We start from the raw sequence: 27,634 nt of genomic DNA, 5'->3' as shown, positions 1-27,634 counted from the left end.
AGACGACACGAATAGCAGATATATAACTTTTGAAGTGGAAGCTTTTCTTCCGTAAATCTTTTTTTATTTTCAAGTCGCTATCCGAGTTCCCGATGTTTCTGGCATATGACCGAATTGAATGTCCGTCTCCGGGTAACTTGGAGGAAAAGAGATTCATCTTCCTCTTCCCAAGATTTTCCATTATACCGGCCCATTGTTCCTCGGATGAAAAGGGAGGGAAAAAGAATAAAAGAGGAATGTAAACAAGAAGTAAAAGGAAGTCAATAGGGATCACTTATAAACAAAACGGAATCGCGTCGTTAAGTCTTGCCACACAGGGCATTTTTAACAATAGGGAGTACTGTATACCCGGAGTCGGGCTTCCTTTATTATTGTTCTTCAGCCCAACCTTTCCCATACACATGCAATGCATCTTTCTTTTTCGTATTACGCCAATCACTCGCAAGATTCGTCTTCCATCAGGATGCTCTTAAACAATTCCAAATCTCACTCAAGAGCCCCGCCCGTTCTCTTCCTTTGACGTTGTCTTCTTGAATCTTCTAGAATAGGCTGCAGCAGCGTAGAGACGGTGGAAAATGGACGGTAGTTCCATTGTATATTATTTTCTCCTTTCAAAAACTTCCTCTATTCCTTCCGAACAGGCCGCCCTTCGCCATCGTCTATAATTTTTAACTACTTTGGAGGAATCGTAGAGGAAAACTGAATGCAGCAGACACACGGCCAACAACGGGGATGGGTGGATTCGCGATTTATTTCCCATGGATTCCTCTATTCGGAATCATCTCGAGGAGAGATTATTTCCTGGAGAGTGTTTCCTGTTTTGGCAACGCATGAATTCTCTTTCCGAGTTAACCCGGAAAGAAGTGTCTGAGATACTTTCTGAAGTGTTTGTTACTCGGCTTTGTTCGTAGGTATCTGCAAAAGTATATATATATATATTTATGTTGCCGAGGAGACACGATAAGACGAGTAAATTGGAAATTTCGTTGGTACGGGAAATGAAAAGTATGTTGTGTTGGTCGTTTTTTTTTTTTTTTTTTTTTTTGGATTCTTTCCGCAATAAGAGTTGGAAGCATTTTCTCGAAGTTAATTTACTTGATCTAAACAGAGTACAACCCCGAAGTGTCACCATTATAAGCAATTTACTACCGTTCTCCTCCGTTTCAGGGGTGAGTTGTGTACTTAACAGTGCGCCTATTGTGTTTGATGTCAGTGCTGCCATCTCTATTTCAAATTATGGGTAAATGTTAGTGCCTAAATACAGTGAAACCTCGATACAACGATACTCTGAGGACCAAGAAAAAGGTCGTTGTAAAGAGATTATCGTTATATTGAGAGGCAATATTATGATCACAAATTTTTGTTTTTGTAGACATATTTCCTGAATCAACGTTGCCACCAGGAAATAAGTATTAAGTATTTATCCATTTCAAAATAATCACAATTGATTGCGTGATTATTAAAATTCAATTAGATGCATGTACCAATTAAGGTTGTTTACCGCATTGTGTGCCGCATCACTAGAACACGAAACAGGCAAAATTCTGACAACGTGAATAGGTTGAAGTCACACATATACACACGCTCCGTCATGTACTGAATTGTTACAAGGTGCGTGTGTTAAGTGGTAATTGGTATTGAATAATACAAATACAAGGCCACAACAGGCAAACGTCCCAACGAGGTGACTGAGAAAAAGATGTTATAACAAATATGGATGTCATATATTTCAAAAATACAGCAACCCAATAAAGAATGCAATTATAAAAACTAAAGCCTATACATGCGCATGATGAAATATAATACAATGCCCATAAAAATATTTATGGTTGTCTTATAATACTGAAATTTATTTTGAACAGTGCATCCGTGTGGAAAACTTGGCCAAGCTTTTATATACCTGTTCTAATCGATTATTTTGGCGTGTTCCGGAATTTGATGCAGTTCTGTTTTCTGTTTGTTCGTTTCGTAGCAAAGACCCGAAAAGCAGAACCTGTGTCGCAGTCTCCGCCGAGACAGCCACGTCAAGTGCCTTATCCTGACGCTGCTCATCTTCGCCTGCTTCGCCGTCCTCATCTGGTGCAGCTGCGCCCAAGTCACCAGAGTCGTTGTTAACTTCAAGAGTTTCCCTATCACTACAAAGCGTCGAGTTAGCCCTTGCGATGAAGGCTACCTGTACATCCCCGTAGCTTTCCTAACCATGCTGTACCTGGTCTACCTCGTGGAATGTTGGCACTGCAGCACTCGCTTAGAGCTCGCTTACAAGGTCAGTACCATACCTTATATTCCATTCACCACACTTAGTATTTCATTCACCGTACTTACATATGAAAACGTATTCATAAAAGTATAGAGATTTTTGAATTACACTACTTGAGAATAAGAGTTGAATTCGTCAGAAAAGAGAAAAAACAAGGTCACACGTGCTGTGCTTTAACCGCCAGTTATAGAACCTTCCTAAAACGTAATTGTTATAATTAACAAACCGAGGTATGTGAAGTGCAGGGCCATATAACAAAAGCTGTCTCATGAGGCGCAGGGGTACGAGCTGGCGTCACAAAGCCCGAGTGGCGTGGTAGTAAGATGCATCGAGAGAGGATGTAGATAAAATATTTTCCCTAAGGAACTTGAGGCGACTACCGATAGATAGCGTCTTCATTTCCAACCCATCTCATTAATGGTTATAAATTGCAATATGGCCAGAGTTGGTGTTTGGTGAAGTAGCTGACGTCACGCATGGTGTTATTCCCCTGCAGAACCGAGTGCATCCACTTTTCTACCTTGTTAATTAAGGTAGCTTGCTCAATCCCACATTTTACCGAATTCTTTCCAAAATTATCTTTTCGATTATTTTCATTAGTACCTGTTTATTTATTGGCTCTCCCCGTTCAGATATTTAAACATTTAAAATGAGAATTTTTGCATTTGCTTATGAGGTGACGTCCACTGAGAATATTTTGCTCGGATCCATTTCAGTTGAATCACGTACGTCATCTTTAATTGGATTGATTGAAAGTCAACTCGAGACAGATAATTTCAATTACCTTCTGAACTTTCTAGTAATTTTTAATGACCTTTTTGTTTTTACTTGAAATACGTGTATCTTTTAAAAGACTTGGACTTCGTTATTACCTACAGAACTGTAACATAAAAATATGGGAAGCAAATATAAACGTACTTACAGTTTACTTGATCGAACCTTTTACACTTGGACACCCATATTTCGATAAGTCTCTAGGTTTTTAGGAAAAGTATGATAAGTAAATTTAATCCTAAGTTTCTTTGTCTTCGGAGAATTATTCTTGCACGTTGCAATTGCACAATAACTGATATCATTGATTCACACAAGAATCACAAAAAAACTATAAAAATACCTCCCGCGCATATCAGCGACTCAGTGACAATTGAACAACACCATAAACGAGAGATCACTCACTTAAAACAGTAAAATAAACAGCTAACATTTAAAATAAACCTCTTCAATACAGTACATTTTGTAAGCTTATGTCGTCTGCGTAAAAAACGTAGCAAGGCCGATACCACGCCCACTGAGTCAAGCCAGCAAGTGCAGTATCAAAGAGATAAAACAGCCCTTACCATATAGACCTGTGAAAAGTGTCTCGAATATCATCCCACACTTTTGAGTGTAATTAAGTTAGAGGCAAAGATATACACCACAGTGAATACTGTATACCACATTTAGAATATTTCAGTTTCCATGGTCTGCATTTGATGATTTACATATTGTATTGACTCTATTTTGATAAATTTTCCCCTGTAGGTCGATGCTACGACAGTATATGAGCATATACAGAAAATGAGAGAGACGCAGCCCGTCATATGGTGGAAGGCGGTGTGTTACCATTACGTAAGAAGGACACGACACGTTACCCGGTATCGAAACGGAGACGCGTACAGCACCACCCAGGTATACTACGAAAGGGTCAACTCGCACGGTGCGGGATCCAGCTTCTCGTACACGAACTGTGGCGTCAAAGACATATCCAAGAAGCTATTAGACCTCGATAAGCATCCGGCTACGAAGATCCGGTTTAGCAAAGGCTTCGCATTCGCAAACCTCGAAGCAGCGAATGAGTTTGATGAGCAGCGGAGGCGGTTTTTCCACGAGAACGAGCGTCTCGACGACTACATGGAGATGTGCGAAGGGCTTGATTTGGTAGGAGTGAATTTTCAAGAGCACATGGTCGCCTTCGCCGACAGGGAGAAGCTCCCTTGGTACGTCTCGCACCTGGTCTTCTGGATCTTCTCACTCCTGTTGATGTCTTGGCCGCTTAGAGTCCTGATCCAATACAAAACCGCCTACGTCCACTATCAAGTGAACAAGCTATTCGGTGTGAACTACATGACGCCATCGAGCGAAGCGATGACGGTCATCGGTCCCATGTCCCGAGGGACGACGATAGACAGCTCGGAATTCGAGAGACATATCGTCAACAATAACACTATAGCACCTAGTTATTCCGAAGCTCTGCTAATGGACCCAGCCCCGAACAGGCGTCTCGAACGCTCGAGCTCGAGACTTTCCTCCCAACCGCTCCCGTTCACCCAGAGTAGGTCCGTGACCTTTTCCAACCAGCCACAACGGGGAGGAAGGGGTGAAGGAGGTGATCAGGAAGAAGACTTCCCGATCCAGGAACGCAACACCAATAAGCGCTGTTCTTGGGCCGGGACAAGCAGGAGGCCGTCGATCCCGAGAACCGGACTCCCCGTGTCCATCACCAGGTCATCCCTTCAGAACGGTAGGGTGATCTACCACGTGTCTCCCTTGCCAGTCGACGAAGACGCGAACCGGAGGGCCACAGAGCTCGTGCAGAGCAGCAGTGGAGTCATCACGCGCCTGGAAACACCCGAAGAACCCCAGTCTGTACCGCCACCATCTTACGACGATGTCCTGAGACAAAGCCGCCCCTTATTCCTTCCACTTAGGAGATCCATTACAGATCGAGACATCCAACGCCGACTGCCCGCGATCATTTTGACCGCACTCAACATGGAGAGTAGAACACTCGGGGACGTTGAGGAAGACAGAACACCAATGAGCGTGGACTCGAGCTCCTGACTCGACCGGATCCTCGCACGCGTTACGTCAAAAAACAAACTGAGAGAGTAAAAAAATAATAATAAACTGTAAATTATATACACACACTATATATTATATATACATATACAACAAATATGCCTATATTTTAATTGAAAAAAAAATCGATTGACTGTATTACGAACTTTGTGGTCTTTTCGCGCTTATCACCCGCACGTGGCTTCAAAGGGGAAAAAGAAATTGTTGCATATCGATTGTTATTTTGCACATTTGCAATTTCGAAATGGAAAAACTGTAAATTTATACAAAAAATTATTGCACAGTGTGAATTCAAATATCTAACTTCCCAATAACTGAGCTATGAATAATAACTGAAATAGAAATTATTGTAGTTGAACTATTCAAATCCATGATCAAATAAATATTCCACAACTGCAATATTTGTTACAGAGTTGAAAATATTAACTATCATTTCGCAGTGTATTTATCAATCACTTACATGCACTATAAATTTTTCTGAAGTATGTAAATCCCTTAAAAAAAATTTTCACACTCCATCCCATAATTCATGATCAACATGCGTAATTTATCTTCCTACATTTCTTATTCCTATGTTCCAAGACTGGATATGATACTAAATATCGTATGATCTGCTTTTCTTTTAATCAAATAATAACTTGATAAATCTTAATGACATTACTGAAAAATACATAACAGGTTTCAATGATCACAGAGAAACCTCAAAAAACCATTTGTGAATTGTGACGGATGATATCTGAAATACGGTCCTACTTCAAGAATTGGCCAACAAAGCTGCAAGTGGTCTAGCTTGTCGTACATTTAAGACCTTTGACCTATTCCTGAAGATTGTGTTTCACGAAGCATAAATTAACATAGCTGCTACATCAACATAAAGATCGCAAGAACCAAAATTTGGTTTTATCCATTTGCAACCTGAAGTGGAATATTCCATGAACTTTTATCGTCCCTCATCATCAGGCATGTAATATTTCGCAAAATGGTGATTGTTCTTTATCAATGAAAGCGTAATTAGTCCGTTTACACCAACGGTATTTTTGCGCTAACAGAAGTGTGAAACAAACTTTATTTCTTTCTTTCAAACCGATGAAACAAGGCGCTGCGATTCGGTTCGGAAAATAAAGTTCCAATAAGTTCACATACTACTACTGCTACTATACCGTAGGCCTTATATGCAACTCGCAAGCATTCTTTGGCGCAGCATGATCAGACGGGTCCTTGTGGCACAAAAAATGAAAATTCTATCCAAACCGTAAATATACCTCTGGGGAATGTTTTCGGTAAAGTAATTAATTCACGTCAGGGCTGGACAAATCTATTTCCTGACATGCCTGGGGCATATTAAAATTTTGACCAGACAAGCATTTTTTTTTCGACCACATGCCCGACGTGGACATGTTAAACAAATTTAATTTTTTTTTAATTTTTTCATCGACGATGATACAATTGTTCCTATATACATGATTGCATAAAACTTCACGGAAATGCTTTCTTTGGCAGCCATGACGCAAATGTCAACGTATTATGATTTATTTTCAGTCTCAGTATTTAGCAGCTTAGTGGGATCATAGGCCTCTTACATTCTGCTACTAGGCTGTTCCGGAAAACGGAAAACCTCACGTCCGGCAAAATCGTATATCCTGATGTTATTCACGGAAGAAGAGAAAAAACTTAAATCGCATAAAAACGTAAAAATATATTTTTCCAAAAAATTATATATTATATGACATAATTATACTATAAAAAAGTGTCCGAAGGGGATAAAAATTCTGTTATTGATTCTAAAAGAGTAGAAAATACTTATACCTCATTTCTCTTCTACACAGCAATATCGGGGGGAAAATATCACAAAAATACAGGATTCCTGCTGCCACCTATCAACTAAAAACTGAACTATCTGTTACAATTTTGTAAGTGAAGTTAGTTGCATGTTTGAAACCGGTATTTGAAAATGAACAAAATGTGTTATGATACAAAATATTATTTATTTTTATGCTGCGTACTGGTATAAATTTTATGCGCCAGAATACTGGTTAATACGATTTTATGTTTGCCGCTAGATTATTTTTGTAAACATTAAAAATATATTAACCTGTATTTAGACGCATAAAATTATCACCGGTATGTTGAATAAAAAAATATATAGTTTAAGACCACATGTTGTTCATTTTCATCCTGCATATTGGTTTAAACCCTACAATAATTTCATTTTGATAATTATAATTGGCAGTTTTGATTTTATTCAATAGGTGACAACAGAAGTCCTAACTTGAAGGGGTTTATCATACTTATAATTAGCAAACGATAAAAATATGAAATATTCAATATAAAATCAGAATCATAAAGTCAGAAGATTAGAAAATTTTCCTCCTGTTTTTTGTAACCGATTTGCAAATTATTTCTCCTATATATATGCCGGTTTTTGTAAATGTTCCCCTAATTTCAGTGGTCAACAATGAGGAAAAAGGTTGATAAAGCTAATAGGTAATTTTATCGCCTTACAATTCGACACGACATAATTCCCTCTGTATATATATTTTTAAAGAAGTCCCAGTTTCTATCAGTGAATTAGCGTTATGTCCCGGTTTTTATCAGGATTTGTCCCGGTTTCTAGCCACCCTATCCTCGCCCGAGCCTGCCATCTGGTCTCACGTCTTAAATCGGCTATGATTCTATAAGCAAGGTGATTTGTGATTCACCTCTTCTCCGACGCCAATAGTGCGGAAAAATTATAATTAGCGGTTTAACATTTTAGATTTTCTATTAGCGACCACATTCCTTATGAATTTTCGTATTTCTTTCAGAATTTCGATTTAAAGATGAAACTTATACCACTTCAGATAGTTTTTATGCAAATAAATCAATTTGTTTTTAAAATGTTTGAAGTAAATCCAGCGACAATATTTTTCTGGCATATGAAATATTGTTTCGAGCATTTACTATTTCAAGTTAGCTTTTGCAGATTTGTCCAGCCCTGGTTCACTGTTGATGTATTTATCGCCCATTTATTTCATCAAAAAAATTCAGTATTTTAAATAAGTTATTATTACGGTTATTACAAAATAACCATCGATGAACGTTAATACAGTAAAAAGACAGTTGCTTCTATTGGATTTATGAAGTTTTTAGAGTTCTCCGAAAGAGATTTTTAGAGCCGTGATGCAAATTGTTAAGACCGTAGACAGTAAAAAAAATCACAGTACAATTTTTGGCTCTTCTGTATTCATATTCCACCGTCATTCTACAGAAAATTTCAGAATGAAGCAGATATTTGAAACACGATCAGCAAATCTCGATAAAGCCGCTAGATATCAAATAGAAACTAAAAGTTGTAATTGATCCCAACAATAGAAACCGATCTGGTTTGGATATTTTTATCAGTTCAGGATATAATGCGCATTAATGAGATTCACACTTTCACTGCCTACAAGTACCGATGTGCGAGCTATATACCTATACAGAACACATAGCTAACAGCTCGCACCGTGATTTACTGGCGTGCCGTTGATCTATCCTAGAGACGTATTTCCAATTAGAAAATAATTCAAATAATGTGTGGACCTCAGATATGTCATTCATATTACAAGGGTTGTATAGTTATTGAAATAAAGAAATAAACTTTTTATACGGATACCCTATGCCCAAAAAAAACCCCAGTTGGAAAGTTGTTGTCCTTTATTGAATTCCATGTTTCCAAGGGTAATATTCACTGTAATATTTTAATTCAAAATTGGGGAAAAAAGTTTGGAAAAAACATAATCCGTTCATTTCATTTCATGGGAATGGAAAAAAAGGGTTTAAAACCCGTTCCAAGGATTTTCACTAAAACCCGTTTACATGGACTGGAACTTCAGCCACACTTTTTAGATGTCATCAGAGGTCACGTGGGTCGGCCGGTTCAATTTACCAAAGGATTGTAGGTAAAGAGGTTACACTCCCCAAATATCTCCAAGACTCCAACAAAGAAGGGTAATTTCTGCTCTTCTTTTCTTTCCGTACGAGGGCAAAAAAGCCGTCAAGCGAAACTATAACTCAAAATGCAATCGCAATATTGCTCATGTAAATGAGGCTATGAATGAAGGGAAAAAAAACATTTTACGTCTGTTAATACTGTTTTTCTCTAACTTTTCTCCGTTTTTTAATTCAAATATTTCAGCGAAATTTTTGCACTTAGAAACGAGAAATTTCTTTTGTTGACCTTAGAAGAGACGGGCAACAACTTTATAATTGGGTTTTTGAGCAAAATGTGCCCGTATAATTTTTTTTAAATAATTGTACAACCTCTTGCGTGATGAATGACTTATCTGAGGTCCACACATTCTTTAGATACTTTTTCTAACTGGAAGTATGCTTCTAGGATCTCTAATTCGCTACTAATTTGTGGTTCGTGCTGTTAGCTATGTACCCTGTATACGTAACTCATTTAATCTGATACGAATTATTCAGTTAGTGTTTTTTATATATGATGCTTCTTTGAAAATCGAGTTGTGTAAGATTTCAATCATGGATTTTTGTTGTTTTTGGTGATTTGTTTTATTAAGATCTAACAATATCTGTTGAATTGTATATTCTTAGAAGATACAAGTTCTCCCTTTTTTTCAACAATCTCCCAGAACTAAGTACGGTTCAAACGCAAAGTTTTTACTACATAGAGTATTTATTATTTGAGTAATTGTGAAGAGTATATGTGATAACTATAAGCTATTGTGAATATCATGTTTTTTCCAGTTGGTATAATGGAAGTTCGGAATTTTTTTTTTTTTTTTGATTATGCTAATTACGTACATGTGCAAGACAGATAAGAATAGTAATATCAAATTAAAAGCTTTTGATTGCCCTCCTGTATAAAATATCGAGTTTATACTCTGCATAAAACCACAGAATATATTCCCTGATAGTGTTTCAAATGCGAATTTTTATAATTAAAAAAACTTTTAAAGAAGCAAATTTTTTCCTCAAAATATTCATAATCCTAGTGCATTTTAAATCAATCCTCTAAATCAAAGCATCCAATGTGAATTTTAAGTTTCATAATACGAACAAAAATCATATTCGGAGCAATACTAGCTGAGAAGCTGCTATGTTACAAATGAAAGATTTGATCATTGAAAAAAAAAAATACTGGTAGTTTCGGACGAGATCAATGGAAAACTAAAAAGTCAGTTCAAAGTATGTGCGAATACAAATTTACAAGAAATTGCTTGAAAGAATGTGAATACGCATAATTGTATGCACACAAAACAACGCCTTTGTAGGAAACTTAGTATTCCATGTAAAGAGGGGGGGAAACGATTTTGAAGGCAAAATCTTAGCAATTAATGATCGTGAATAAATTTCTTAGAATTTATGAAAAAAATGTTTGCGCCGTCATACATACATATGTATCAGGAAATTAAAACGAATCTATATCTGCAGTCGAAAAATAACTATGAAAATTGAAAAATACTGAACAGAACCTTGAATCCAGCTGCAGTCCTCGTCAGCATTTTTGCCGATTAAATTACTTTTACCTATGTAAAAGCGATGGCCCCCAACATGACCGCAAAAGAAACGCATTGCTACCACTAAAAGTCTCTATTCCGAGTGGTTGGTACACCAATCTTCCGATGGGAGACATAAAGAACCGTTGTACACTTTTCGTGCATGAAATGACCGTGATTTTCAATAAAAATGATCAAAATGATTCGAACAAGAAAGGAAAGGAAAAGCGGAGAAATAATAAAATTTTTCTCAAAAGCATGAAATTGCTATTAAATTTGGAAAAATATTCATAATAATTGTGTGTTGTTTTTTTTTTTGTGAATTTCATTTTCATCATTTGTTTCTCTCTCACTCTAATCACTGATAGATTTATTATTTTAAAAGTTTACTATTTATATAATGAAATTTCCGTCTATATGTCATGAAATTTACCGTTCGCTTCTCCCGTTGAAACGTATTGCAACACGTGCCATCTAGTGAATGGAAATAATAAATATTTCAAGGAACCGAATATGTATTTCGAAATATCTTTGTATCAATTTCAAGCCTGCGTCTTACATACATACATATGTGCATATATATAATGACCTTATCTTTTACATCTATAACTGTTTGAAATACCTTCCAAAGCTTACGGCTTTAATTTCATTGAATCTATAAGACTAAGAATCTCCAGAATTTTTTGTTTTGAAATACTTAGAAGTTCTTTGAAAAAACTAGAAGAATTAATAATCTTTATTTATTTTTATTGAATCTATATTTTCAGTAAAGTCACTGATGTACTTGAAGAAAAAAACCAACCATATTTGAGTTCGAAGAAAAGTGTTTCATTATGTGTATTATTATGCGAAAAGAACACATCAATAAAAAGCACTGCAATTAAATTAGAATAAATCAAAAAAATAAAATTTGTGTAACACATCATTTTATATTCGCGAATGGATTTGAACGTCAGTTACGTTATACAACATCCAGTACATTTGAAAAATTTCTCAATAAATACTGAAGCATTGTTTGTAATCACATACAGTCAAATTTGATTATAACATCGTCGAAGATTCCGTGAATTTTTATTCTTATAGTCGAGGTTGCCGTTTTCAAGGAATTTTTTGGACGAAAAAGTTAATGCCATGCAATCTAATACTATACAAGAAGGTATTATTTCATTATCTTCAGGGTGACCATATTTGAAAACTCGGGAAAATGGGATAAACACGAGAAATCACCAATTCTCGCTAAATTTTAACAAAGGTTACATGCTCCTATTTAACATCGCCCGTAGAAAGAACATTACCGTATTATTTCTCATAATTTCGCACTATGCGACATTTACATTGCAAAAATGTCCTGTTTTTCTCGCTTTTTGAAAACGAATTACTTCAATTAAACTTTTTTTTTTTTACTAGAATGAGAGATGAAGATATTTTGCATAATTTTTTTTCTTATAAATAGCCTAAAAACAAATATATCTATGTAAATATCTTAATAATCTTAAAATTTGCTTAAATTTTTCTCCTGTGAACAACATTTTAGATCACTGCATATTTTTTAGTGTTGTATTTTCCACTGTTTGTTAGCCATATTTGGCGATTTCTCTGACAGTTGATAGTATTTTTAGCGAAAAACAAGTACTATCAACTGTCAGAGAAATCGCCAAATATGACTAACGAACAGTGGGAAATACAACACTAAAAAATATGCAGTGATCTAAAATGTTGTTCGCAGGAGAAAAATTTAAGCAAATGTTAAGATGAATATTTGCATAGATATATTCGTTTTTAGGCTATTTATAAAAATTACGAACAATATCTTCATCTCTGATTCTAGTAAAAATTAATAATTGAAGTAATTCATTTTCAAAAGTGAAAAAAACGGGCCATTTTTGCAATGTAAATGTCGGGTAGTGCGAAATTATGAGAAATAATACGGTAATGTCCCTTCTACGGGCGATGTTAATTAGGAGCATGTAACCTTTGTTAAATTTTTTTTCTTCCGTCGTTAGGTATCAAAAACGTCATAAAACTACGAAAATGTGTCGTTATATCCGAGTTTGTGGCTTTTTCATCGACCTTATAGGCAAAGATAATTAACATTATTCTCTATGGAGTAGTAACAGTCCAGACCACTAATCATTGACGTTATAACCAAAGTGTCGTTACAACCGAGCTCGTTATAGTCGAATTTGACTGTATACTGAAATAATTCTATTGTAACATGATGATATGAATCTATAAAGTCATGAACAATAATATAAATTATCAAATTTCTAAAAAAACATGATACAAAACCTCAGAAATAAAAGAAAAATAGGTATACGCGTATGTTTCTCTGCTTTAAGTGAAGTCAGAAATCTTTTCCTATGACAATACATCGATCAAAAAATTTTTCAAGAAAATAAATATACCCAGTGAAATCTCATATCACGATATTCTAACAATATTAAACTAAAATATTCAAGACGTTCCCATGAATATCATAATAGTGTAAAGTTTTGAAAGCTTACACTCCCTGTTTCCCAGATATCCACTGAAATGACTGAACGCTAGTAAGTATCGTCAAGTTTTCTCCATCATTCCTGGCAGGATTTATGAAAATACATGGTTTTCAGACATAAAAGAACACGTAAACGACAAAATACGCAGTCAGACGCATTTTCCATTCCTCATTAAGGAACAGAATATATTTCAACTAATTAGAGGAGATAAAAGTTCAACTGTCTAATAACACATCCGCTACGTAAATGCACATGCGTGTTTTTTTTTTATCATGGAAGTACATCTAAAACGAAATCTAAATAAATGAATAGAAATGTCATTTCACCCATTTATGAATCATAATTAGTAATTAAATGCGATTTCACTCGGCTGGCACTCTAAAATTCACAAAAGTATGATAATGCCAGCATTTAGTAAGAAAAAATTTCCACATAACGAGAAGTGAGAATATTAAGTTAAAAACACTGAACAATGATGTAAAATTGTGTCCGACACGAAACTGTATCATTCTGAATGATTTTCACCTGCTGAACACGAATATCACCATGAAAATGTTTTATTGGCTCTTGTTTTTGATATCTACTACGTCACTCATTACAATAGTGCTGTAACGCAGTGTTCTTCAACATTTTCCTTCTTTTGGACCGCTGACAATAAGTGAGCAATTTCCCGGACCGGCATAAACGGGGGAAAATCATGTTCGAATCTTCGAAAAAAAATATGAGGGAAAATTTCCTAATTTTCTAACTTGTTGTATTTTACCATGTGAGAAACATAGTTGAGCTGGGATCCATGCTGCCACCTATCAAATAAAAGCAAAACTATGTCTAGTTCTTCAAGTAAAATTAGTTGGTAGTTTTAAACCGGTGTGTGGGGCATGAATAATATTATGTGATTTGATGCCATGTATTTTTTTTGTTTTCATGCCACACATTGGTGTAAATTTCATATGCCATAATACCGGTTACTATGTTTTTATGTAGATCATTAAATTATTTTGCGGCAAACATAATAATATAGTAACCGGTACTATGGCGCATAATATTCACATTAGTATTCTGCATGAAAATACAAAATATGGGGTATCATACCACATATTAGTCATTTTCAAGTTGCATACCGGTATAAAACCAACAGTCAATACAAATAAATATTTTTTATAAACAGGCCAAATGCAAAATGTCAAACGAGGTGGTTGAGAAAAATATGCCCATAACAAATATGGATGTCATATATTTCTAAAATAGAGCAACCCCCAATTAAAATGTAATAACGAAAACTAAAAACTATGTATGATACATGATAAAATACAATGTCCATAATAAAGATTTACGGTTGTCTTGTATGGATAGCTTCTAAAGTTATCCCCAAAGATTTCTTTTTGTTTCTTATTAAACGTGTTGATTGTGTTAGAATTTATTACCTCCGGATGTGAGCTATTTTATTTACTAATAACCCTATTAGAGGAAAAACTCCCTGTGGCACCACTAGCTGGAATTGTCCCTTATCACTCGATACTAGTGTCCCCTTGTCGAAGCAGTTGATTGACGTTGCATTAATAGGCGATGATCCATTTTATCCACGCCTGTTGAATATTTTGAACACTCCGATCATATCCCTCGACAACTTAAATATGTTCAAAAAATGAAGTCTCAGTCTCTCTTCGTAACTCAAGTCCCGTGTGCGAGCAAGAGCACGCGTAGTTGTTCTCTTCATCCCCTTCAATCAACTCTATGTCCCTCTGTAGGTATGATCTAAAAAACCTTTTATTTGATTTATATAATTTTTTTACATTTTACTTGAAGAATATGCAACAAACAGTTTTGTTCCTATGTGAAAGTGCCAGAGGAGATTCTAAAGCATAGCTTCTCTATTTCAAGCAAGATTTATGCGTATTTCTCTTCTATAGAGAATCGGTATTGAGTTATCATACACAGAATTAAATGTGAAATTTTAGAAAAAACCGTAGCCACACACATCAGCATTTTCGTGGTCACATTTATGTTCAGCACACCCCAAATTACATGAGAAATAACTGCTTTCGTCAAAATATGTTGTATGTTGTTTAGTGTCATCATTTCATACGTAGATTTATCAGCTTGATTTTGTTTAGTTATTTTTATGCTACTCAATTATGAGAAACGAATTTTTCATCGCTATTCTTTCGAGAAATCCAATAAATGTTCATTTATACGCGAAGAATAAGAATGTAACTAAAGTGTATTTATCCGAACCCTGAAAAATTTAATATATTAGTGCACTTTGTTCACTATTCACGTCGAATTTTCGTTCTTGAACTATGCAAACACATTTGAGCATTTGTATCAGGAAAAAAAAAACATTATGACGAATATTATCTATTACATATAAATCCTTTATGCATTTCATAATACCTTATCAACTTCACCAAGAATGTAATAAACTAAGCATTAAAAGAAAATAATATTTATGCATTTATTTGATTCTCAGATGCTAATAAAATCACTGATATTGCCTTTTCTGAAATTTTGAAGTACACTGGAAAATACTATATTCTGTATAGCATACGTGAGCGAGAACTCACGGTAATGCTCTAAAACGATGACTTCAATTACTGTAATAATAATAATAATACATGAATGAGCTATTTGAACACCGAGCACTGTATAATCTTTCTTGCAGATCAAAAATTAATTGGACTTGTGTGAAAATAAGAAAATTGTGCTTTGCTATTGTATGTATGTATGTACGAGAAATTTAACAATAAATCCATTTTTTGAATGAAATTATTTCTGGGTATTTTTTAAAATGCATAAATAATAATTATAAATAACTTTGCATATTACTCAATTTTGAAATAGTGAAGGCCATGAAATCCAATTAAATAAGTAGTTGGCGTTATTGCTTTTGTTATGGGTATTGATTTATTTACTTATTAATAATTACATACTCATTTATTTATTCAACCAAACTTACTACTTAATTTGCTATCAAATTTATTGCGAAAAAACTTAATTAATTTATCATTTTCTGACGATTTTTCTTATTTTTTTTCAATAAAGGTATTTAACTGGTCAAAAATTAAATTTTTTTCAAATATTAATTGGAATTCATCACGTATTTTAATATATGGAACATAATTTTTCAGTTTTCTTATCCTTTGGCAATAATTACAGAGTTCATTGAAATTTTTTTTACATTTTACATTACTGTCGTTCCCCCCCCCCCACTCTATTTTATTATTTTTCTACTTCAAATTTATTCAATTAATTTCCTTTTGTTATACAAAACTAATCAATATTTAGTTTGTTTTCAAGTTGTAAAACATATTTGCCTCAAAAAAATTTGCTTAGGCAAATACAATGTTTTTTTAAAAGCTAGAAAATTAATAAAAAATTTTCACGTAGATGTTTACGAAACGAAAGTTAATTCTCGTTAATTTCATTTTTTCTCCAAAATTTTTTGGATAAATAATTGAATGAATTTAATAATGTTCCTACAAATTTTTGTAAAATACCAAAGAAGAAAATATCGTGATTAATTATTTATCACTGTGCATGGAGAAGGCCTTGCAAAACAAGAGAAATTAGTACAGGAATGTTCTCTTCTCTCTTAAAAAATTAATTTATGCTTTTAAATCTCAGTTCGTATGTTTGTTCTTATAGAATTCATTTAACTCTATGTAGGTTTTTCAGAAAATTATTCATATGCAATTTATTCAAGTTTCGCATGGTAATTACATAATAGGCAGCAGAGCAAGTGTGCACAACCTTTCAGTCCACAGCCCTGATACGTACACGGAATTTCTGCCGCTCGCGGGCCAGAAATTCATATATGTAAGAGGATCATATAGCACGTATTTTGAGGAACGTTCCAGTAATTATGGCCGTCCAAACATTTTCATAAAATGCCCATTTTTTTTTCTAATTTTCCACGAAGCTTATTTGAATTTTCGAAATCAAAAATTAAGATTATTTTCATGACTTATTTAAATTTTATTAGGATAATTATGTATGATTCTATCACGATTGTAGTCATATAATATTCATCTTACATATTTGTCAAATATATGCGTTTTATGATGATGAATTACAATTTAATTCATTAAAACTTGCAGTAGCACTCTAATTCTCACTATCAGCAATTTTTCAGCGTTTTTACGGATAGTCTTCAACTTTACTTGTATTTAACATTTTTTTCGGCTGGAATATTCAACACTTTATTGCATTTTTAATGGGGTTTTTTCTTTTTTGGCGTTTTTCCACATTTTTATGAAGTAAATATGATCAGCCTAGGTATTCATTGTGCTGCGTGTATTGACACTTTCCTACCAGAACACCTTTCGCGCGATCGATAGGGGATCCCTTGGCGGACCGCATTTTGCCCGCTGGCCGGAGGTTGTGCATCCCTGCTATAACGATTTTAAATTTCTAAAAATAAAATTTTCAATGCAGAAAGACAAAAAATTATTAAGCTAATTAATTCAATCTTCTATTTTCGATAGGCATAGTGGAGAAAAAAACTCAAACTATTCCAGGAATGATAGCTTCCGTAATTTCAAGAATTTCCCCCTTTCATTCAAAACCTGTTTTTGCTATTTTCACTAAACGTGGTTAGCGATACCATGTTGTATGGAAATTTCTGTTCCTCTTGATGCCTAATATCACCCCTCTGAGTTTGTTGCCACTTCAAGTCTACACCCTGTAGAAAAATCGGCAGAAGTTTTTTTTCCACCAGTTCATCTTCTTTAAATTCCGATGGTATTAATTTTGTTCTTACTTATTTAAGTTACGAACGATTATACTTCATGCATTATTATCAATTCGATACCTTTGATCCTCTGAAAATTATTCTGCAGGTAATGATTTCGTAATTATTCAAAAAGGAGCATTTATAAATTTCGAATTCAAATCTGAAAATTTTGATATATAATGACATCGCAATCATTAAGCATTCATATACGAACGGAATTATTAATTTTAATATATTCAGCACCACTCAATCAAATAAGATGGGGGGGGGGAGAGAAAATAGAAAAATTGAGCTAAATGAAATACACCGTATAAGCATTTATTTTCCCTGAAACGAAGTTTTGTAACAATGCACATATTTCAAAAAAAAAGAGAGAGAGAGAAGTCTTTGAAAATGACGAAGCTTCCAAATTTAATTTCATGCTGCATATATTAAAAGCAGCCAAATTTAAATTGATGCATTGTTAGTGGATCTTCCGATTCCTCGAAATAAAATGTAGGCGAAGAATTTTTTTCTTTTCTTTCTTTTTTTCAAAGAATTTAATGGAATTTTCCTTTATATTTTCTTCTTTGTTCCGAGAAATATTTTACTTTTGTGTTTCTTCTTTTTCGTTCCGTAAGTAAATAAGCGTCTTCAATACAAAAGGGCTGATGTATCAGTCGTTTTTAATGACTTGAGACAGAAATCTCGGAGCTGACCTAAGGGTAAATCTATTTATCCCGGCAATTTATTTACTCAAGAATCAAAATCCTTTCTTCTTTTTTCCGCCCCTAAGGAATTTAAGTAAAATATACTTTTCGTTGCATAAGCTATTTTGGCTATTTGCCGATGATATGCGTTTCCTATATACATAAATCCATTTCGACTAAGAAGCGCATCGGTTGCCATCGAATATAAGTAATTGATTCGAGCAAAATTTGCTCAGAAAAGCATGGTTTTGAATTAAATTAATATTTCTTTGAAGAATTATTATTTAGAAGAAAGTTATCGAGACTGAAACATTTTACGTAATTTTCTTTCGTTTGATTCACCGTATGAATAAATGCATTTGTCTTAAAAAGCTATTTTTTTTAATACTGAATTTCCTTTTAATGACCAGCTTTAAAAATATTTGAGTTTCCAGAAATGATGTATCAAATTATTTTCATTAGATTACAAGGACTTTTAGACAAATATGATTGGGTATGAAAAATGAATGGTATTGAAATATGGAGATGATAATGCGTCATAATAGTGGCATTGTGTGTTTTTTCACGGAGAATATCCAAAAGAAGTAAAAATCCTAGGTTGATTCTGAAATCAAAGTGAAATATGAAAAAATATCAGCAAAAGAAAAAGGAACATTTCGCTAATTTTAAAAACATAAAATCGCAATTGGAAAAATATCAAAATTATAATTATGGCTTATATTTATGAAGAAAAATCAAGAAAAGAAATGTACAGTCGGATCCGTTCATAAAACAAAGTCGGAAAAAACAGCGAAACTCTTCGTTATACGCGAAATTTGTTATATCTGAGGATGGTGTCACTCTCCGCTATCCATACGAAGGTTTTTAATGTCAGTACGGATATAACGGAGTTATATCTAGTTATATTCGTACCGACTTGAAGAATGCGTTTAAGCAAAATAAAACATTTCACATGCGCGATACTCATTTTTTCAGTAATCTGAGCATTCTTAAAATAAACAGATTCAAATAATATATCTTAATAAAGAATAAAAATTTATATAATTAGAATCTCACATAATTGAATACATCAACAAAATTATGTGTCAATCATTGCTTCTTTTTTTTTCGTTGATATTTTCGCCGACTTGGAACGTTTCATGTTGAAATCATTTTTGTTAAATGAGCATACTTTTCTTGTATAGTATGATTACGAACACAGGAAAAATTTTCGTCTTATTTTTTCGAACCATTTGAAGAGAGTTACGAACTCCGAGTAATAACCAATTTTTTTTATTCCTCACTTTTTTTCTTTTTTTTACATTTTTTGTCTTTCAACCAACTGCAAAGCTACAAGTTTTGAAACAATGAGTAACATTTTGCACTTGGACTTTCTCAAAATTATAATTTGCACACGATGAACCCCATCCCAACTGACGTCCGAATCTATCTTGAGAAAGGCAAATATTCACTAACCAAATAAGGTTTTTTGCAAACAAAATCGGATTTAACAGAGAAAAGTAGCGAAAAAGAAACAAAATAGGATTTTACAGTACCGAAAACAGCCCTACTGGAATGTCTTTCAAGTAAAGAAACGAGGCATTATCAGTTGCAGAAAGGTAAATTTACAGATAAGAAGATTTAGATAAGATTGCAAAGAAATTCATGTTGATTTCATGTCTGAATCGTCTAAAATTCGTTATAGGCGTACTTTACTAACATCTGTGTTTTATAAGCAATCAAAATTGCATAGATAAGCAACACGAAATTCACGGGACACGGAAAAACTTTGTTATATGCAGAAATTCGTAATATCCGTGTTCGTTATGAGTGAGTCCGACTGAATATAATTGGCACCTCTTTCTTTTATACCAAAAAATTCCATGTTTTAGCCCAAAAAAAAAAGTGCTTTTGAGCTCTTCTATGCCCGAAATTGGATATTGAAAAATTCTTGTATTTTGCTATTTTTTTTATGATTGTCTCCGAATTCCTTTGAATTTCAAGAAAATAATTTTAGCTTGTAAAAAAAATATCAGAAGCCAAGAGAATCACAATCACCGATGTTTCGAGAAATTGTCTTTCAAATCACGAGTCAAATTCTCCAAGATATGGAGAAAAACGTGAATTTCGCTAATTAAATTTTTTATTTTGTTGGAAATCATAATTTTCATATCTTCTGAAATTATTACTCTTGGAAAGTGACATAATCCGAGCTGAATATTTTTCTTCTCTATCTGATCATTTTTTCGAGTTTACTTCAATTTTTCAATCAATGTTCATTTCAATCGAGAAGAGCATTGGTTGAAAATATTTGCATAGTGTTTTAATGCTAGAATTTGATACATTAAAAATAATTGATTTTTACAAGATTCATTGAAAGATTGGTTAATTGTGGAGATGAAGATTACAAGGAAGAAAATACATCTCTGCCCCCCCCCCCCCACGGGGATTCGAACTGCGGTCTCTCACTTTCTGGATGAGTTTTATTTTGTGTAGCGCCCTCTATCGACAAAAATGTGAACTATTGTTTTTCCTTGTATTTAAAAAAAATAACCCCCCCCCCCACCCTTCTGCAGAGAAGTAAGGATTTTCCTTCGAACTTTGTTTTGAACTTCTTTTTTTTTTTTAATTGTTGGTATTATATGTTTAGGCAATGTAGATTCATAAAACTGCTTGCACCCATACAGTTTTCTTTTCTGGCAACTCTCAAAAAACAAGATGGTGGCCCTCCCCACGTTTTAGTGCGAATAACACACTTTCTCGCTAACCGCATCTAAATATACCAATTCTTTCAACTTTTATGAATTTTTAAAACATTTATGGGGCATCCTGTATATGCCTCCATGTCCAATTTTCTTCAAAATATGTAAAATTCAATGAATAGATGTAACTTTGTTTTCCTTCAGTTAATATTCTTTTTTATCATTTTAATTTCTCAAAAAATTACGAATTTAAAAAATATTACGCAGGTTCTATATTTGGTTGAATTTGAAGAACATAATGTTTTTTTGAAATTGCATGGGGAGGTTGAGAAGATGCTGAATTAAAGTGTATATCTCCGTCCGCAAACTGTTGCAAGAATTTTATTTATTCACAAAATAATTCAAATTTCTTCAAAAGTAAAACTAGTCAATATTTTAGGTTGCATCGATAAAAACAGGTTCTGAAAAGGGAAAAAATTCCATCATCTGCAAAATTATCAAACAAAATTGTGTTTCCCCTTTTTATAATCAAAGTTTTTAAAAGTTCAAAATATACAGTGCATATATGTTAGCGCGGTAAATGTGATAAATCACTTATATAATAACCGGTTTCCATGCATACTTGCCAATTGGCTTGGTAAATTTGATAAATTTATCACTTTTACCAGAGATTATGCATAATGCCCATGAGTCGTTAAGTTTGATAAATACATGAAATTTATCACCTTTACCTGTGATTATGCATAATACCCTAGTGTAATTATTTAACTTGATAAATATGAAAAAAAAAACCCAAATGTGAGTTTCTGGTATGTGTTATGAATATTGTCGGACCCCCGATATAATGATAATAAATTTTGCTATCGTACCCCGATATAATGATACAATGAATTATCATTGTATAGTCTATTATATAGTTCGATTTATCATGCTCACCAAAGACGCGACGCTTGGGTATTATGCAAAATCACTGGTAAAAGAGATAACTTTTATTTAGCACTCATTAAACATACCAACGAAGCTTGGGAACTATGCATAATCGCTGATAAAAGTGATAAATTTAGGTGAACGCATCAAAATGCTTGGCGATTTTGCGCAATCACCAGATTTATCACATTTATCGTGGCATATATATCGTTTATTTTTTAAAGGAAAAAGAATTCCTCATCGATTCCAGATTTTTAAATTTTTCAACGCTCCCTGATATAGTAAAAAGATTTAGAAATTTCTTCAATCGAGTGAACTGAATAAAACTCAAATTTTTATTCAATCCGCTGCTTTGAAGTGCGTGTTTTACTTTATACACACACATACACAGCAATCGGAACTCAATACGCTATCCAATGTTCCTTGAATAAAAATTTAATGAAAATAAAATAACAAGGTACTCCTCAAAGAAAGTTTCTTCCGTGGGAGAGATTTTACCTTCTCCCAGAATAGATTTGCTGATCCATCGAATTTCGTTTGCACACTTTTTCCTTCCCCTTATTCAAACTTTTCTTTATCTCCGAAACCAAAGCCGCGGATGCCCATTGAAAGCTCAAATTTCAAAGCAAACCGTTTTGTAATGGTGGGCTCGACATTTCTAAACTTCTTCTCTAGATATCGACTTATCATTCCCGAATCGATATCGAATGCAGAATAATACTACCGTTGAGCTCACGGTAAGATCCACTCTAAACCTGCACTCGAAAAAGCTAGAAGAAGCTCACCTGCGTCAGCGAGGAAGTATAAAACCTATTCATTTCAACTAAAAAAAAAAAAAGAAGGAATTTTCGAAATATACGAAGAGAAAAGAAAATTCCAACCATTGGATTTCACGTATGAGACTTCCTTGTGATCCCGCCTGAAACACTTCTCGCATCTATTTCATATCATGGAATTTTCAAGTCATTGTACACAAATAGAATATGTATGAACTAAATTATTCTTCATCGATTTTTGTATGTTGAAAGAAAATACCAATTTTACAAACATCATTTCCTAAAGAAAGAATTCTGTCCTGATGTTGAAAATCTTCTTGAATCGATCGATCGAGTTTCCTTCCTTTTCCTTCGATAAAGTTTGCCCCCTGTTAAGTGAATTAAAGAACGCATACAATGTGTCTAACATTATGCATGTTTCCATTATCACGAATGGGAAAATTTTTGAAGAAAAATTTACTTCTTGGTGGTGAGTTAACTCTTTGGATAAAGCAAAAGCTTCTCATGGATAATTTTCGACCATTTATTGATTGATTGGTGAATGAAATACATTGTTATTTTGAATGGTATGAGAAACTAAAATATAACATATTACAATATTATATTTTCTCGGATTTTAGAAAGATGGACAATTTTAAATTAGACATACAGACTCCAATTTCCAGTGTCAATTACCCCTTCCCGTTGATCGTGGGTGCGAAGTACCGGGCACAACAGCCACCATCTTCTCGGTTATAGTTCCTCAAAAAAGAAGTCTGGTTTAAGCCATGGAAAGATGATAGCTTCACAATAATTGTTAAGCTATCATCTTTCCATGACTTGAACTCTTCTTTACTTCATTGTACTACCTTATCACTGTACTACCATTTGACTAAAGAAAAGTCCTATCGTTTTTCCTCTGCGATTCATCCGTTTTTTTTATTCATTAAAAAAAGCATCGGAGTTTCTTAGTGTGGATTATGCACTGCGGCGTTGAATTTCAAATTTCATTTTGCGTGAATACGTGTTATATGATATTATTGGCAACAAAGGAGAAGAATGCCCCATACTGGTTGTTATACAGTGATATATATATATATATAATTTTCAGATATATATTGGGGAAAAAAACAAAAAGTATAGCTGTAGTTACAAATAAAAATAGTATAATTAAAAAAATAAATAAAATATGTTAAAAATTGTAATATAAATAATAAAAGATATTCTGATGCAACGGGTGGAGGTGCTATAAAAATTACATATGAATATTATCAACATGAATTCTTAACATGTACTCAATATTGCCCCCAAATATACAAATAGAAAAAATTAATAAATAAAAACATGTTAATGACACAGGCTACGTGATAAATATAGAGCCAGCACATGAATTTGTACAGCATTTGAAACATTGAGATTGCCTATTTCTTTTATGACCTACCAGTATAATAGAGAATATAGAGTCTCAGATCGCGTATATGGTCGAAAATTATCGTAATCTGAGAAGCAGAGGAAATTCCAAAATAAAAGACCGGCCTATCATAAATTTATTGTTTTCTTTATCGACAACTTAATGGGTAGGCAATTTTGTTTTTCTTCCTCGGTTGGAAACTCTCCTAGGCAATAAAGTTTCATCCACGGATCCGGGCGGAAACACTTTTGCAACACTATTTATAACGTCTCAACCAATATATCTCCATTTTCTTTCGCCTACGCTCGCAGAGCACGATGCTTATAAAGTGATATTTATTTGGCGTAACTTATGTATTTCTTCTTTTTTTCCCCTCCGACGTACCTGCCTCAGAACATCAATCGAATCTGCAACGGAAAGCATAATATACTTTACAAAGACACATAAGACAGAGTCAATAAATAACAACAAAGCATGCTAGAAGATAAGGAAGACAACAACTCCGCTGGTGAATCGAAGTTTCTTAAAGTAATCTGCATGTTTTTGCATATTCATTTTAGTCGTTTGGTAATGTATGTTGACATTATCAGCACCGTTAAAAAAAAAAAAGAGGGAAAATAATGTTCTGTCATCTTTGACATTGAAGATGACGTTGAGCATGAATGAATCAAATTATGAACAGGAAAATATTTTTTCCCCCTTTCCTTTATAAATCTGAAGGAAAAAAAAGCTCAAAAAAAAACTTGTAGAAAATATCGTCTCGAATGAATGTTGAATTTTGATAAATTACGTACGAAAATACTTTCAGATACATGTGCGGAAAAAGTTATGCATCAACACAATTCGTATTGATAAATTGCAAATTATGTAGACCATGGGTTGAAAACTTGGCGTACTATAAGCAAAAACTCATAGATGAAAATTGAAATTTTTATAGAAAACACAAATTATATATTCTTGAATATGTAAGCTGTTGTCACGAAGATGCACAGAGAAATTGCACAAAATTAGTAGAATATTTTGTTAAAGTTGCAAGTCATTTGCAACTTTTTCTGATAGAGGGTTGAGCAAATACTTTTTTCTTATTTAATTTTTTGTCGGTCCCCTAAATGTACTCGTGACTGAATTCTCACTGGAAATAAATGGTGAGTACTAATATAGGGTATATACATGACTGAAATATCAGAGCGATTCGTACAACATTTTTCTAGAAATTCGATAAACTGTCCAAACTCCAAAAAGAACATGGATTTTTGGAAACACATAGTGTACTATTCTGTGTCTATGTCACAACCCGACAACCGTATTCCTGACGTTGAGGAAAACTCGACAAGAAATATGTCAGAATTCTGACCCACACCAACACCAGCTAAAACAGACTGCACCTACTCTGCTTTAGCTTCTGTTGCCCATACCCGATACGTATACGTGTATATTCTCCATTCGCATAACTACTACTACTTACCCGTACATGCACCTCGTACACATTTCTCTACGGAATTTCTAACAAATCGGCACATGTCGAAATGTGTGTTCTGAATGTGGCCCTAATGTATTTCTGTTGTAGAGTTGCGCTTGTTTCGTGTTCATTCTGCCATCTGTCTTCCATTTTCCAAAGTAAAGATGGAAATGCTTAAATCCCCATGCCATGTCAGCACCGTGTTGTAGGTCAGCCTGCTCTCTGCGGAGAGACCCTTCAAATGGGAGGCCGGCTCGCATTCTCACCGCGAAGCCGAAAACAGCAGAAAGCCAGCACAGCCGACCACCACCGTGCCGTCAACGAGGTTCGAAACTGGATCCTCCGGACGAAAGTCCAGCACGATCGTATAGCGGCCATTCCCATAACTACATGATATCAAGATAGGTTATTTCCGTTAAAAAGAAAGGGTAATGGTGGGATCTGTAATAAGATGACGATTAGACGAGACTGGTCGGCAACTCGATGCGAGACTGAGTTCCAATTAAAACCGGAATAACATTTGTTTTCAATGAGAAGGGGGATACAAAATGCATGAAGTACGCAGGCAAATTTTTCTACATACTGAAAGACATCAATACGAGTCGATATGAGATCTCCATCTTTCGTGAGAAATTATAGCTAAGAAAACGCTAGAGCAGGCCTTCCCAATGATTACTGACAGTCACTTTTTTTTTCTTTTGATAATCAAAGAAAAATTCCACGTGTCATTTCAAACGGATCTTGATTATTCAAACGGATAACTAGCTCCATTCAGAATAGCTCGAGGCCGGGAAAATTACTGTCATTAACTTACAGCATTTCTTGATTCCAGCTATTGAATAGCTGATAATTTCGAATGAACGTATCGGATTGGCAGTTCAAAATACTGTAGATTTTGTTAAGCATCAATAGCGGGGGGAAATTGATTCTTCTGCCCCGAATGGGGAAGGGAAATATATCTGCAGCTTTTTATCCACGGGAGATAAGTCCTTGTCCAACGATGCCATTTCCATGAAAGTAATTTCTGACGACATGCCGAATAACATCTTCAAATTAAATGTCTTCAGGGAGAAGAGACAAAAGAGCCGCATCAGATAGACGAGGGGGGACTATTTCAAAATGAATGAAGACTTTTTTGTTTGCCTTTGAAATAACCCCGCTGCTTCATCACAACCGTCATCATTGGGGTACTTTGGTTTTTTGATGACTTCTGTGTTATCACCGAAGAGTCTCGAAAGGAAAGTCGGAACATTCAATTATTTATCTTATTAGATGTCTTGGAATGCAAATCAGGGCACGAGCTGTTATCGTTTCTTGTGAAGATAATGAGTGTTTACATGTTTTTGGGGGAGAGAACATTTTTATTATTGCCGGGACAGCAAATTAACTGTATTCTTCTCCGGGTTGTTAACGCAGACTGGCTGAAAAATATGCATGTCAGAAAACGTATAATAGTGACTCCCATTTGAAGGAAAAAATTACTGGAAACTGCTGAAAATATCCACAAGAACAATGTCGTGATATTTTTTCCGCGAAAGCAACATTTTGTTTTGGCAATGTGCGTGAATAACAATTCAAAAATTAAATTACAGGATGAAGTTTATAATAACAAAAAAATTATCCTTTTAAATTTAGAAACGACACAAAAAATATGTTCTCGTCCTTTAAAAATCTCTTCATGGAAATGAATAAGACTATTTCAACAGCGATTCCGATCTGGAACAATAATCATGTACATGTAAAGTCCCGTTTACATGGGAAATAAAATATCCCGGGAAATTACTGGTAACAGAGATTTCCGCAACAACTCGTTTACATGGCATTTAGTTCATGCCGGTATTCCCTCATCTTCTTCTTTCCGGAATTCGTCACTGGTCACGTGGGTTGAACGGGAGTGGTTGGCTCAA

The 27,634-nt window shown here is 34.2% G+C and overlaps 1 protein-coding gene across 1 annotated transcript in view; it reads left to right on the top strand.

The window, feature by feature from the left end:
- LOC149082613 (transmembrane protein 151B-like) overlaps positions 1 to 5,214 on the top strand; it is a 239,275-nt gene extending 234,061 nt beyond the window's left edge. Inside the window, exons 2-3 of the mRNA XM_089236884.1 lie at positions 1,973 to 2,266; positions 3,782 to 5,214. Coding sequence (XP_089093010.1) covers positions 1,973 to 2,266; positions 3,782 to 5,080 — 1,593 coding nt within the window. The 3' untranslated portion in view covers positions 5,081 to 5,214. The remainder of the gene's footprint in view (positions 1 to 1,972; positions 2,267 to 3,781) is intronic.
- Positions 5,215 to 27,634: the final 22,420 nt, after the last annotated feature.

The sequence above is a fragment of the Pholcus phalangioides genome, unplaced genomic scaffold (assembly GCF_987345545.1).
Source record: "Pholcus phalangioides strain wild (caught in Gottingen) unplaced genomic scaffold, Ppha-v1.0 ptg000009l_1, whole genome shotgun sequence".
Classification (NCBI taxonomy): Eukaryota; Metazoa; Arthropoda; class Arachnida; order Araneae; family Pholcidae; genus Pholcus; species Pholcus phalangioides.
The sequence above is the reverse complement of the archived record's forward strand: the minus strand, read 5'-3'. Positions and strand labels throughout refer to the sequence as shown.